Source organism: Tachypleus tridentatus, chromosome 13 (genome assembly GCF_004210375.1).
Source record: "Tachypleus tridentatus isolate NWPU-2018 chromosome 13, ASM421037v1, whole genome shotgun sequence".
NCBI lineage: Eukaryota > Metazoa > Arthropoda > Merostomata > Xiphosura > Limulidae > Tachypleus > Tachypleus tridentatus.
This window is the reverse complement of record NC_134837.1, coordinates 14,628,948-14,642,792: the sequence shown is the minus strand read 5'-3', so window position 1 is coordinate 14,642,792 and position 13,845 is coordinate 14,628,948. Positions and strand designations below refer to the sequence as shown.

Here is a 13,845-nt window from a genome sequence, read left to right as displayed (position 1 = left end):
AGTCCATCAAAACAATTGGGCAAAAGTTTGAAAGAATCTTGAGATCCTTCCCAAGCTTAGGAAAAGAGAGTACAAGAGCATGGTGCCAAGCATCAGGAAAAAACATTCTCCTGCCACATCCAGTTAAAAACAATCAGAAGAATAGCAAGAGAGGTAGAAAAGAGATGGTATAGTTTCTCGTAATGAATATCACCAGGTCTAACTGACAGACTACTAGACCGACAAAGAGGGAGCTCGAGTTTCATCACTGTAAAGGGACAAAAGCTCTGCCTGTGTCTTGATACTTAAGTAGGTGGGGGATGAAGCAGAGGTGCTAGATGCATGAGGAAAGCTTTTGCCAAAAGTACTGAAGATACTCTAGGCATCAGCAATTTCCTGGCCATCAGAAAGCAAGATCAAAATGGGTCAAGAAGTATACTGTCCACTGACCTTTCAAGTCTTGTCCCATATAAGTTTGGAAGTGGAGGTAGAATAGATGCTAGAAGTGTATTTAATCCAGGATTCATTCTGGCTTTGATGCCTGACCTGCTGAGCATGTGCATTGGCCTGCTGAAATGCAATGCAGTATAAAAATGTGGGATACCTACAAAAGGTATCCCAAGCCTGTTTTTCAGCTCTTCTTGTCATGTGTCAGGAAGAATTCCATCAGGGGCGAGGATACTGTGGGAAACGTGTCGTGGTTTTAGAAATACATTGAGCAGCTGCCAGGACAATATAGTCAGTTACTGTTGCCACACAGTCATCTATTAATGGCTTACACATGACAGCAGGATGATGTTCTGAAAGCAGTGAAAGAAAGCCAGTTTGTCTGGGCCAGCTTTCATTGAAGCATGCAAGTCAGATGGAATTCACCATGGCCAGTCTCTCTCAAAATGATAGGAAAATGGTCACTGCCCCATGAATTACTGTCGACTCTCCATGAAAAGTACATAAAAAGTGAAGGGAAACAGATAGAAAGATGTATAGCAGTAAAAGACTGACTATGTGCATGAAAATAACTATAAGAACCAGTATTAAAATGAGATAGGTTGTAGTCCAACAGGATATGCTCTTTAGGATGGTCCCTCCCATCAATATTAGCACCACCCAGAGGAGATTATATCCATTAAAATCCCCCAATAGTAAAAAGGGGAATGGTAACTGCTCAATGAAGGCATCAAGATCTGACTGATTATAGATCGCGTCAGGAGTTGGGTAGAAAGAACAAATAGTGTTGGTACGACCCAAGGAAACATGAATGGCTACAGTCTCCAATGGTTTATCAAGTGACAAAAACAAGATGGGCACACCCTGATCAACCAGCAATGCCACCCCACCAAACACTTGTCTATCACACAACCAAAGGGTGACTGTATTAGCAGGTTTCAGAAATGTTTCCTGTTAGGAGAGACACATGGGCTGGTAAGAATCAATCAAATCCTTAATGTCATCTACAATTGATCAAAAACTTTGACAGTTCCACTGGATCAGAGTAGCCATTGTTATTTATTCAGAGGAGAATGTGGTGGGAAGACCTTCTGTTTGTGACCACGTTTTTTTCTTTACTGGACGAAGACCTATCAATCTCCATGGATCCTGCCCTGGGTCGAGAAGGCAGGTCTCTGTCTGTGAACAAATATTCCAATGATGGAGGGCATGAATGAATGGCCAATTTACTTGCTAGGGCTGCAGAAGTGGATGGGCCCAAGGAAACACTTGAACCTGAAGGAAGTGTAACTGGGCAGTCACTGGAAGTAGTGGTAGGGACAGAGGTGCATCAACTTTTTTAATTATGTAAGGCACAAAATTCTTAAGATGTTTTGCAAACGACTCTGTTGGAGGCATGGAAGGATCTGTCTGCACTCCTACTGTGGCAGTAGAATGGAGTGCAGCAGCATATGTCCAAGATGGAGGTGGGGACAATGATTTCCGAGCCTCTGGGTAGGTAATATTAAGTCTTCAAACGTTGCACTTCTTTCTCTTCTACCCATTTAGGGCAAGAAATAGAGTAAGAGGGGTATGAGCCACTACAGTTAACATAGCACGGTTCTAGGTTGCATTCGTAAAGCATCGTGGTCTTTACCACCACAACGACCACATGTCAAAGAAACACATGTTTTTGAGTTACTAAACCAATGACACTGGGAATATCTGAGAGGATTAGGAATGTAAGGCTGTACCTTGCAGTTCAGATAACCTGCTTTGACTGTGGTAAGAAGATGTGGTGATGTAAACTATCAGTAATTCCATCTTTATAAGTGAAGATTCAGCACACTGCAGTAACACCTTGGCTGGAGAAACCAACTGGGATCTCTGACACAGGAATGTTCTTTAAACCACTCTCAACTATAACTTCTCTGGAAGAATTCAAAGTTGCATGGGGAGTAACCTCATTGGGTATATCTCCAATGGCTTTTGATTTCAAGAGGAGTTTGGTATGTTGTGGTGAGGATGTTTCCACCAAAATGTCTCCAGTGGACAACTTTACTGACTCTGGATAGCCAGCAAGTCCCTCTAACCCCTTTTGAATAAAATATGGAGACATCTGCCCCAAGGATTTCTCAAATAAGGAATGGATAATCAGAAATTGAGGTGCAGAACCGGGCTATGATATTGACTGTACAACAGTCATCCACGAGTGGTCATTTTCCAATTATCTGTTTCTTTTCAATTTTTTCATTTTTATTTATTTTGTCAGAAAGAGGTATCCATAATAAAGAAGCTACATTTCAGTGCCCACTGACCCTGCCCACCACAGAGCCCTACAAGGGGACGCACTACAGTGCCAAACAAGGACACTGCAGTAATGTCAGGGTTTCATGAGCACTATACCCAAACACCAGCATCAGATACAATGTCCACAACACCTGTTGAGAACATCTAACACTGGTACTTAGTTGAACCTAGCCCAAATGGACCAGCTGACTGATCCAAGGGGGCGCCATCCCAAGGCTGCCCATCTACAGGAATTCAAGGCCAAAGTGGTGTGTTAGGGTTGGACCTTTCAACCACCAAGATCCTCTCCTCCCCTTCATAAGTCACCATGCACGTCAAACACGTGGGAGAATGTTTAGATCCCAGACAAGGTAAACTGAAAGAAAACAGTCTTCTCTGGGAGGTCCCTTCACCACACACAGGAATCCACTCCAAAGGGACCAATCTTTGAAATAAATGTCAATGAAAAGTATTAGAATTAATACTGAGAATAGCAGTCCAAAAATAAAATCTGTTTCACACTAAAACTTTGGAGAGTTAATGTTAAACTAGATTGATATACTAAGTGTCAGCTTCACTGAATGATGCTCTCACAGACAGTGTTTAACTGTGAAAAAGAGTATATATAATGACACTATTCAAGGGAATAAAACCACAGGGTTTTAAAATCCATTGGCACCTGTATAAGGATTAACACACTTGCTCCCACATGACTCATCTGTGGTAATAGTCTTTCAGTAAGACCCACATGAGTTGTGCTCTATTTTCTTCTTGAAGAACCACTTACTGGCTGGGACACAATGGCTACAAACACTGAGTGTGACATCAGGCCAATGTGTTGATGTTAAAAATAATTTTGTTTTTATAAAACAATTATTTTGTGTTTTACATAATTCTAAAAATGAGATTGTTACCAGTTTCAAAATTACAACAAAATACAAATAATGTATTCCACTCCTTTATTTGTATTTTATTTTAATTTTGAGACTGGAAACAATCTTATTTTTAGAATCATGTACTAAATAACTGTTGTTTTTAAACCAATTGTGAGTTTATAACATTAAACATTACACAAGTGTCAATGAATTTTAAAATTAATATAGCAATCTAATATACGGAAAAATGTTTTTAAAAGATGAAATTTAAGTTAAACAAGTTGCCTTCAATAACTGGCATTTTTAAGGAGATGTAAATGAAATAAGATAATGACAAAATACAACAAAATGGATTGAAATATCAGAAACAAGAATGTGAAACATCAACTTAGGAAAACTAAATAGAAGATACTAAATATTGTGATTTGACAAAAAAGAAGCTTTCTAGACAAAAAGGAATGAAGGAAGACAGAGTGGGAATCTATTCTTCATAGATATCTATGAAGTAAAATACCAATAGATATAAAATTACATTGGACAAAAAACTAAAAAGTTTACTAACTAAGATAAAGGAAGTAAATAAAGAATGTTATAAAGTAGATCCTTTATGAAGTACAATAGTTTTATAAATATCCCTAAAGTCAAATAAATCTGATTTAATACTAAATCATAAACAGATTGTTTTAAATTGAGGTTTAAATTTCTCAACTGGTCTGAAAACAGGTTTTAGAAAAGATAACATAGCTGAAATTGAAACAACTTGAAAAAATTAGATGTTGAAAAAGCATATATTGTTAGAAATGTTGTCCTCTATTAAATACGTTTAAACCCACTAAAAGTAACAAAAAGGATTTTGAAATTTAAGAGTTTAAAGCAATGATATATTGTTACTTGTATAGCTGATAAGTGGGGACAAAACTATAACTATTAATAGAATTGTTTGGATTCTAAAGTTGAAGAAATATTGAAAGAAGGTCTGTATGAGAACAATAAAGTTAATCTTATGAACAAATTTCATGCAATAGTTAATGGAAAAAATATAACTAACAACTTATGAAAAGCAATGTTTAACTCCAAACAATTTATTTTACCTACATTATACACTTTACCTAAAGTTCATAAGATTGGTAACAATTTCCAACATACTGTATCCATTATTACAATTTCAACTTATAATGTAGTAAACTTTATGTCTAAAAAATTATAATTTTTAGAGAATAAAAATTAATAAACAATTACCAAATAATTTAAATTTGTGGTAAAAATTGTGAATATAATTTTAGGTAAAAATATATTTTGGTGTGACATGATGTTGTGTCAATATTCACTAAAGTACCCATGAAAACATTGAAAGAAAATAATAATTCAGTCTTGAAAATAATGGATGTGATTAACCTGGAAGAAGTATGTTAGGAGTGTTTTCAAATTAACAGTGAAGTTTATAAACAGAATGAAGGGTTAGCTGTAGGTTCTCCTTTATCTCTGTCATTATATGATTTATTTGTGGACAGTTATGAAAATGAAGCCTTACAAAAGGGTAAAAAAACACTTTAGGTTGATTAAGATATGTCGATAGTAGATTTTAGATTTTTGGCATTTACCTTAATTATTATTAATAATTATTGATAATTCTATCAAATGTAATTATGAATTTCAGAAAAATGGGTGTTTACCTTTTTTTGATGTTTTAGAGAGTAAAAATAAGGATAAATTGAAAACTACCATTGTCACACCAAGTCTCATAAAACTACCATTTATGTTAAAACTTTCTTGTGTAATTGTTCTGTTATATCTATAATCTTGTCACACCAAGTCTCATAAAAATACCATTTTTAACTTGTATGTGCATAAGATACTAAAATTATGTTGTAAACAGGATTATATTAACAATGAGTTATTATTAATTAACTAGAAAGCTGCAGAAATAGATTTTAATACTACTGTTGTTGACAGAGCTGTTATGAAACAGGAATAAAAATATTAAGTTAAAACCATTTGTTGAAAAAAGTAAAAGAATATTTGGTAATGTCATTTATACCAGGCTTATCTTGTCAAATAAGGAAAAACACTTTTTAAAAATTCTGATATATAAAGTTAGCCAATTATTAATATAACTACAGATAAAATTGATATGTGTGTGTGTGTGTGTGTGTGTGTGTGTGTGTGTGTGTACATATATCATGCAAAACAGAAAAAGTTTGTATACAGGACCAACTTAACACTCCCACGAAAAGTGGGGCCTAATAGGCCCCAGAGCAACATGAAAGGTTATTAATATTACGCTAATACATTTGTATTTAAATGAAATTGCCATTTCATTTGATGAAATGAATCAAATCAGGGGAATCCAACTGTCTAATTAAAACAAAGCATTGCGATGGCCGTTGGACTGTGCTGACGCCATGTGATTTCTGCCCAGTGCTCTGAATGTCAAAGTGAAGAAATTCAACCAAGCGCGGGTAAACGGTGGGAGTAACTGACTCTCTTAAGGTAGCCAAATGCCTCATCATCTAATTAGTGACGCGCATGAATGGATTAACGAGATTCCCACTGTCCCTATCTACTATCTAGCGAAACCACAGCCAAGGGATCGGGCTTGGAGAAATCAGCGTGGAAATTTACCTAAAATTGATTTTAATTTATTTTACCTAAAATCAATAAACATTGATGAAATGAATCAAATGAAATGGCAATTTCATTTAAATACAAATTTATTAGCCTAATATTAATAACCTTTCAAGTTACTCTGGGGCCTATTAGGCCCCACTTTTCGTAGGAGTGTTAAAGAAACTTAAAATTTAGAATGAATGAACATACAAGAAATGTTGAAAACAATACTGCTATTTCACCTTTATCACAAGATGTTAAAAAAACTAAATGTACAATGCAATAGGAAAAACTGTTATTTTAGCACAACCTGGAAATTTAACAGTATGAAGGTATGTGAATCTATTGAAATGATTAGATGTAAATACAAATAAGATTAAAATTTTGATTAAGGATGATTGACCTGATGGAAATGTTGTCAGCAGATTAGTGTCATTTTTGCCAAATGTTACACTCCTGAAAACAATGCAGTAATATATGTTTAAACATGTAGAGTGTATGACAGTTTTCCAGTCCAATTAGTTTTTATAATTTTTACCATATACAGTAAATTATTTGTATTTTATTGTAATTTTGACATTTAAAACATTCTCTTTTACAGAACTGTGTAAAAAATAATTACTTTTTTAAAAAAATACTGAGTTTATATAATTGCAGGGTTTTCAAGTTTAAAAAAAAAAGAGTTAAATAAAAATTCCATTAAATTTGGTTTGTGGGTGTATAAAAAACAAACATCAAGCTCTAAAGTCTTAAGAAAAACAGTACATGCTGAAAATTGATACATTAAATATAATAAACAGTCAAGTGTTGAAGTTGTGTAGTGAATACTTTGTAGAAATACACAAAAAAATTTATAGGAAAAAGTACACATGTATTATGTAGAACAACAAAAGTATTACATACACCTTTTTAATATTTAGATATTAATTAATTATACAGTATCTATTAACTCACAAACAACATAAATAACAGACACTTTATTTTCAAAGGTTACACTTGTTTTTACACAGTTATTAGCTACTCAGTGTTCATTTTGTGAAATATGTAACCATAAAGTTAGTTTTTTCTCATAAAATTGAAAATTAACACTCGAGATCATAACGGTAGTTATTATACTCCATCACATGAGATAATGGAAGAAAAACAGTGAAGGTACTTGAAAAGTTAGGCTTAGCTAAAATGGAAACATATTTATTCAGTACTTTCTAATTTTGTATAAACAAATTTGGTAGAATACTTCATTGGTACAAAAAGAATCACAGGAATCTAACTTATGATAAATTCACTAATGTTAATTACATCACTGAAAAAACAACATAAAGATTCCATAATCACTTAGTTAAGAAAATGGCTTTTCTCTGTTTGTCAGAAACATGTATTACTGACTAATAAGCATGAATAAATAAGTAATTTAAAAATCATGAAACACTGATAGGAGCTTCTACAGTGGTTACAACAAATGTATTGATATCTAAGGAAATAAAGGTGATGGGAATCTCTTATTTACTTTCAATATCTATAGTTGCTGTTTCTGATTGTTTGTCTATTTACTGTCAATATCTACAATTGCTGTTTCTGATTGTTTGTCCATTTGCTGTTAATATCTACAATTGCTGTTTCTGATTGTTTGTCCATTTGCTGTTAATATCTACAATTGCTGTTTCTGATTGTTTGTCCATTTGCTGTTAATATCTACAATTGCTGTTTCTGATTGTTTGTCCATTTGCTGTTAATATCTACAGTTGCTGTTTCTAATTGTTTGTCTATTTACTGTCAATATCTACAGTTGCTGTTTCTAATTGTTTGTATTTACTGTCAATATCTACAGTTGCTGTTTCTAATTGTTTGTCTATTTACTGTCAATATCTACAGTTGCTGTTTCTAATTGTTTGTCTATTTACTGTTAATATCTATAGTTGCTGTTTCTAATTGTTTGTCTATTTACTGTTAATATCTATAGATGCTGTTTCTAATTTTTGTCTATTTACTGTTAATATCTATAGTTACTGTTTCTAATTGTTTGTCATTCTGAAACCTGAATGAAGGACAAAAATACTTAAAAATGGAGAAGTCAGAGTTGCCACATGACATAAGAAATGAAAGAATGAGAATTTATTTAAATATTTCCTTTCTATATCAAGAAATCATAAACACAGTATTAATGTTTTGATGCAAAACTTATTGACATGCATTAACAATAAAGTTATTTAATTAAGTTTTGACTGTTAGTCTGTAAAAAGGACGGCATGTACACTTTGATCACCATCTTTGCACTTTGGGTAAAAAAAAAATTATTTCTATAGATGGGGTAGAATAAGATAAAAATGTGGCTGGATAGGAAAAAGCAGAGAACTGTCATAAATGAATTTCAGACATACTGGGTTAATGTACCCCAAGGCTTAGTGTTAGGATATTTGCTTCTTTTTTCTGATTTAAAACAATGACAATGATAAAGGAATATTCAATAAATTACTTAAGTTTGCATATTATATTAAGGTCTCAAGTGTTGCTTGCCGTGAATAGGAGGCTGCTGCTTTTTAAAAATATTTAGGTTATTTAGTGAGTTGGGCAAATAAATGGTAGGTGGGTTTTAATTATGATAAATGCAAGATAATACATGTAAGATTATGAATAATGACTATACAGTTGATGGGAATAACCTTAACAGTGTTAAGTAAAAAAAACATAGCTTAGTGTCATGGTTGATCAATCTCTAAAGCCATCAAAGTAGTGTGCTGATGCTACTCATAGGGTAAATAAGAATTTAGATCGTATCTACAGGAATACTGAATACAAGTCTAAATAGGTTATAATTCCATTGTACAGGTCACTAGCTAGGCCACATTTGAAGTGCCATGTTCATTCATGGGCTCCTTACTTCAGGAAGAATGTTGGTTTGATGGAAGAGGTTCAGAGGAGGGTTACTGGAATGATACCTGGGATGTAAAGGCTTTCATATAAGAACAACTTAAGATCTCTGAACCTGTTTTCTCTTGAACAAAAAAGGTTAGAGGGGGACATGACTGGAGTGTATAACATTGTTAAGGAAATAAACGCTTCATCTTTTTCCATAGTTAATTATAAGAACAGCGTGTCTAGGGGCATAAATATAAATTTTGGCAGGGTAGGAGTTATCTTCAGCTAAAACAATTTTACTGTATTAACAGTGTTATGTGTTTTACTTTGTTGAATTTGGTGTTAGGAATATGTGATATGGACACACAAGTTACTCAGTGCCTTTAAAATGTATGTTGTGCAAACCAAAGAACAATGTTTACGTCTAAATGTTCCACTGAACACTTTCACAAGTAATTAGTCCTGAGAACATGTATTACAAATACTTAAGAACACTTCAGATGTCTGTAAACAATGTTTTATTTAATATATTTTGGATGAGAAGGATAAAGTTCAAATATAAATACTAATTTTATTTTCTGCATCATGAGAGCAATCTTAACTCACCAACAAAGACTAAATCATAAATGTTTGTTTTAAAACTAGTGAAAGGATCCTTATGAAGTCTCAGTCTTTAATTTAGTAAATCTAACTGATTCATACATACCAAAAAAGCGTCCTTCATTATGAATCTCTAGCTTCCATTCTCCATCGGGACTTTCACCCCAGTTGTGGACAGTAAGGAATGGCCAATTTACAAAGCCTGAACGATAGGTGTCAAGTGGTCGTCTTTCTAGAAGAGTGGACCTGAGAAACCACCAAGTACAAATATAAGTTAAAAAATCTACCTTTTAACCACATCATTTATTCATGTTACCTCATTAAATAAGTTTTTAAAATATCAGTGGTTTACACAGTACAGAAGAAGACTGAATATATTTGCTTACATTGCTGGCTGAAAAATAGCCATGATGTATGACAAAGAGAAAAAAAACAAAGCATAATTTATTTAAATATTTTGATGAAAATTATCAAATTATTAGCTATTATTCATCAATATTGAAATTAAGTGTGGCCTGGCATGGCCAGGTGGTTAGGGTGCTCGACTTGTAACCTGAGGATTGCAGCTTCGAATCCCCGTCACACCAAACATGCTTGCCCTTTCAGCCATGGGGGCACTATAATGTTATGGTCAATCCCACTATCCACTGGTAAAAGAGTAGCCCAAGAGCTGGTGGTAGGTAGTGATGAGTAGCTGCCTTCCCTCTAGTCTTACACTACTTAATTAGGGATAGCTAACACAGTGTAGCTTTGCATGAAATTCAAAAACAAAACAAATAAATATACTGTAAAAAAAATACTGTACGACTTTAAAAGAAATTTGCATATAATTTTGATCAACTATTGTAAAACAAGAAGCAATTATTTTATTTTAAATTCCTTGGGAAACAATAGACTTGGGTAGTTAGTGAAACTTGATTACATTCAACAAACCAATTCATCTCAGTAGACTTAGACAGTTGGAATAATCAAAACTAGTAATAATCACAAACACTAATGGAATAAACTGAACAACTAAGAATTAATCGATAATGATAAATCATAACATTTTCATTAAAGGACAGCTGGCATAATTTCAATTATTTAATTATTTTTATGGGCTTAATAAATTTAACGATAATTTTCAGTAATCAATTACCATACATGACAATAGTTGATGTAATCAAAATATATAGGTAATCAATTACATTGAGATAATTTTCCAGCTCTAAGACACTATAATATCTATATGTTGACATACACGTACGTAAGTACACAAAAGTCTAGTGTATTATATACAAACAATAAATAACAATAAACCTATCTTAAATTGAAATTAATAACCTGTCTTTTTGCATAATACAAAGTTAATTAGCCTTACTTGGTGCCCATTGGAGATATCAGATAAATGTGGATGTCACCTCTTCTAGTTGAAGAAAGTGTGATCTGAGCCTGTACATGTTCTAAAAATTTCACCTTCGAACAATGAACACTCAGAGTAACTTCAATGTGAGTTTTTGGAGAAATTATCCTAAAAATAAGAAATATTCTTATAGATAAAATTTATTTTAACATATTATAAAGATACATTACTAATATTAAATATAGTATTACTGATTTTAAGCAACCAAATTTTTTTTTCTTTCTATTCTTAGATTTTTCATTGAACAAAATCTCAACTCAAACAAGTTAAGGACCACAAATTGAAAAAAAAACAATAAAATGTTTTATTTCTCTTTTTAACATATTCATAAAGTTCTGAGAATTGGTAAACAAAGAAAAGAAGTACAAGGCGAACAAGTGAAGTCTATCACGTGTCTCGTCAATCTGACAATGTCACCAAGAGTTACATACATACAAAAAACAAAAACTTACTTGTCCATGATGTCAGCATAGACAGTACAAACTTTCTGTTCTGGAACTGTCTTCCAGACTTTTGCTAACTTCACCATTGCTGCAGCATCCATTACTCCATAACCAAATGAGTGACTGACTGAAACAAAAGAATGAAACGTGAGAGAATTTTAGAAGATTGACCTATCACAGTAGTGCAGATACACCATCTATCAATATCAACTTTCAATCACCAGCCACATACTGAAACAAAACAATAAACACTAGGAGCAGATGTGGGCACACTGGTTGACAGTCTTTCACATCTTACATTAATATTGACAATCTAATGAAACAAAAGACAAAGAAAGAAAAAAAATATTTAGAGAAATAAAAATATTTTATTAAAATCAGACCAGTGGAGGACTTACATCATGGTCAAATGATGTATACATTTACTGGAATTTGAAAGGTAAATTGTGATGTCCTTTCTTAAAAAAACATTTTATTAAAAACAGATCAATTAGGGAGTTACGTCAAGATTAGATGATGTATATACTGGAGTTTGAAAAGTAAATTCCAATATCTCTTGTTAAGAACATTTTACTAAAAACAGACCAATGAAGAGAGATTTGCATCAAGGTTGAGTGATGTATACATTTACTGGAATTAGAAAGGAAGGCCCTTTTTTTTGTTTTCTTTTAATAACAGTATTTATTGAGTTGTATTAAGATTTATTAAACTTTCTAAACAAGTTTTTTTCCTTACGTGTTTGATACCTTTCAATTTTGTTTTTCAAAATTCTGTGTGTGTATTACAAAACAAGAAATTAGATAATTCTATTTCAAACCAACTGAAACTAATATCATACAAGATACAAAAATTACATACTTTAAACAATAATTTTGATTCAAGAGATTGAACATATAATCTTAACCTTGGGTAAAAGTTGGAATGCATAAATGTAGTTACAAGTATTGAACAAAGGCAAATATTTTCCCTTCCTTTGATTAATATAAAACTTGTATTATTTAAGAATTGTTTAAAGTATGACAGTAACTCAACAGTCAACGGATGTTTCCACATATAGATGAGCTTGCATAATCATCTCCTGGAATTTTTAGTCTGTAAAGCTAACACATCCATTATAACCATGAAATGTAAAATTACTTGAATATCTCTTATATCTGGCATAGCATTTGTCAGATGTTAAAGGTTGTGTCTGCCAATTTTCAGAATAAAAAGGTTTTTACTTGTACTTCTTAACAGTATAAATATATACTGTATATCTCAGAATGGCTGGCATGGGTATTAACACTTTTATTGATAAGGAAAGAACAACGTTTCGACTTTCCTAGGTCATCTTCAGGTTAAAAAAGAGAGAGTTTGAATGTGACCGCTGACAGACAGATGTCTTAGGGACGAGAGAATAAATGGCTAGGAAATTGTAGGGAGCATTGCACGTGGATGTTAGGTTATTAATTAGTATAAGTATAAAGGTGTTCCCTTATATTGGTTTTTGTCAAAGTATATTTGGGTTGATTCAATTACTTTAGAACCTGCTTTTAGGGAATAAACTATACTTTTTGTATCTTTTAAAATTGCTAGTTTTACCCTAACATCTTAAGTGTCAGTCCTACCACTTCTACAATAATTAACTTCCTACAAAACGTTTCCTTAACTGTGACTTTACTCTCTTTTAATATTGTATTCATGTGTCTGCTGTTTCCCACTTATCTCATACTATTTATATATTTATTACTAAATTGTCTAGTCACTATATTCTTGACATCAATAATTGTTTGCTTTTAATTCTCTGATAATAAAGAAAACTAAATCATAAATTAGTCACTCGCAAAATATATAAATTAATATTATCTATACTAAACAGTCTTTCATGTTATGATAATACCATAATCCCTAAAAATCAAGAATACATACAGTGACAGTTTTCATGAAGAATACTGGTGGCTTAGGATAAAATGTATTAAATTTAAAAATAAAAACAACTTACCATGTCTTCCTACACCATTAGTCTTCCAATCACTGGACTGTAAATTAGCTAATCGAGCAGTTCTAACCACTATGTGTTGCATGTCCCTCCAAGTAAGTTGTTTGCTACAAAACATAGCTGGTTATTAGGCACTTTTACTTTGATAAAAAGCAAAAGGAACAATGGTGTTACTTTAAAACCAATAAGTGTTTAGCATAATATAATACACCTTTTTTCTTCACTAATGTTGGTGCTTAGTTTTAGGGAAAAAATAATATATGGAGTTTTCTCCTGCTGTTGTAATACATATAAAAAACAAAATTAAATAACGGTTCATATATTAGTTGATTTAACAAAAATATTTCAACCTGAAAATTAAGAAGAAAAGGATTTACTGGTGCATGGAAC

The 13,845-nt window shown here is 32.5% G+C and overlaps 1 protein-coding gene across 7 annotated transcripts in view; it reads right to left on the bottom strand.

Moving 5' to 3' along the window:
* The window catches only part of LOC143239476 (furin-like protease 1), a 59,345-nt gene that overhangs the window by 18,020 nt on the left and 27,480 nt on the right, over positions 1-13,845 (bottom strand). For 6 of the 7 annotated variants that reach the window (XR_013021208.1, XR_013021209.1, XR_013021210.1 and 3 more), the window contains exons 10-13: positions 13,459-13,562; positions 11,487-11,604; positions 10,993-11,142; positions 9,739-9,878 (exon numbers count right to left, since the gene is read on the bottom strand). Coding sequence is in view for 4 of the 7 variants with exons in the window: in XM_076480558.1 (XP_076336673.1) it covers positions 9,739-9,878; positions 10,993-11,142; positions 11,487-11,604; positions 13,459-13,562 (512 nt within the window). In the remaining 3 variants the exon portion in view is untranslated. Of the gene's footprint in view, positions 1-7,140; positions 7,351-9,738; positions 9,879-10,992; positions 11,143-11,486; positions 11,605-13,458; positions 13,563-13,845 lie in introns of those variants that run through there. The other variant, XM_076480561.1, reaches the window with a different exon arrangement.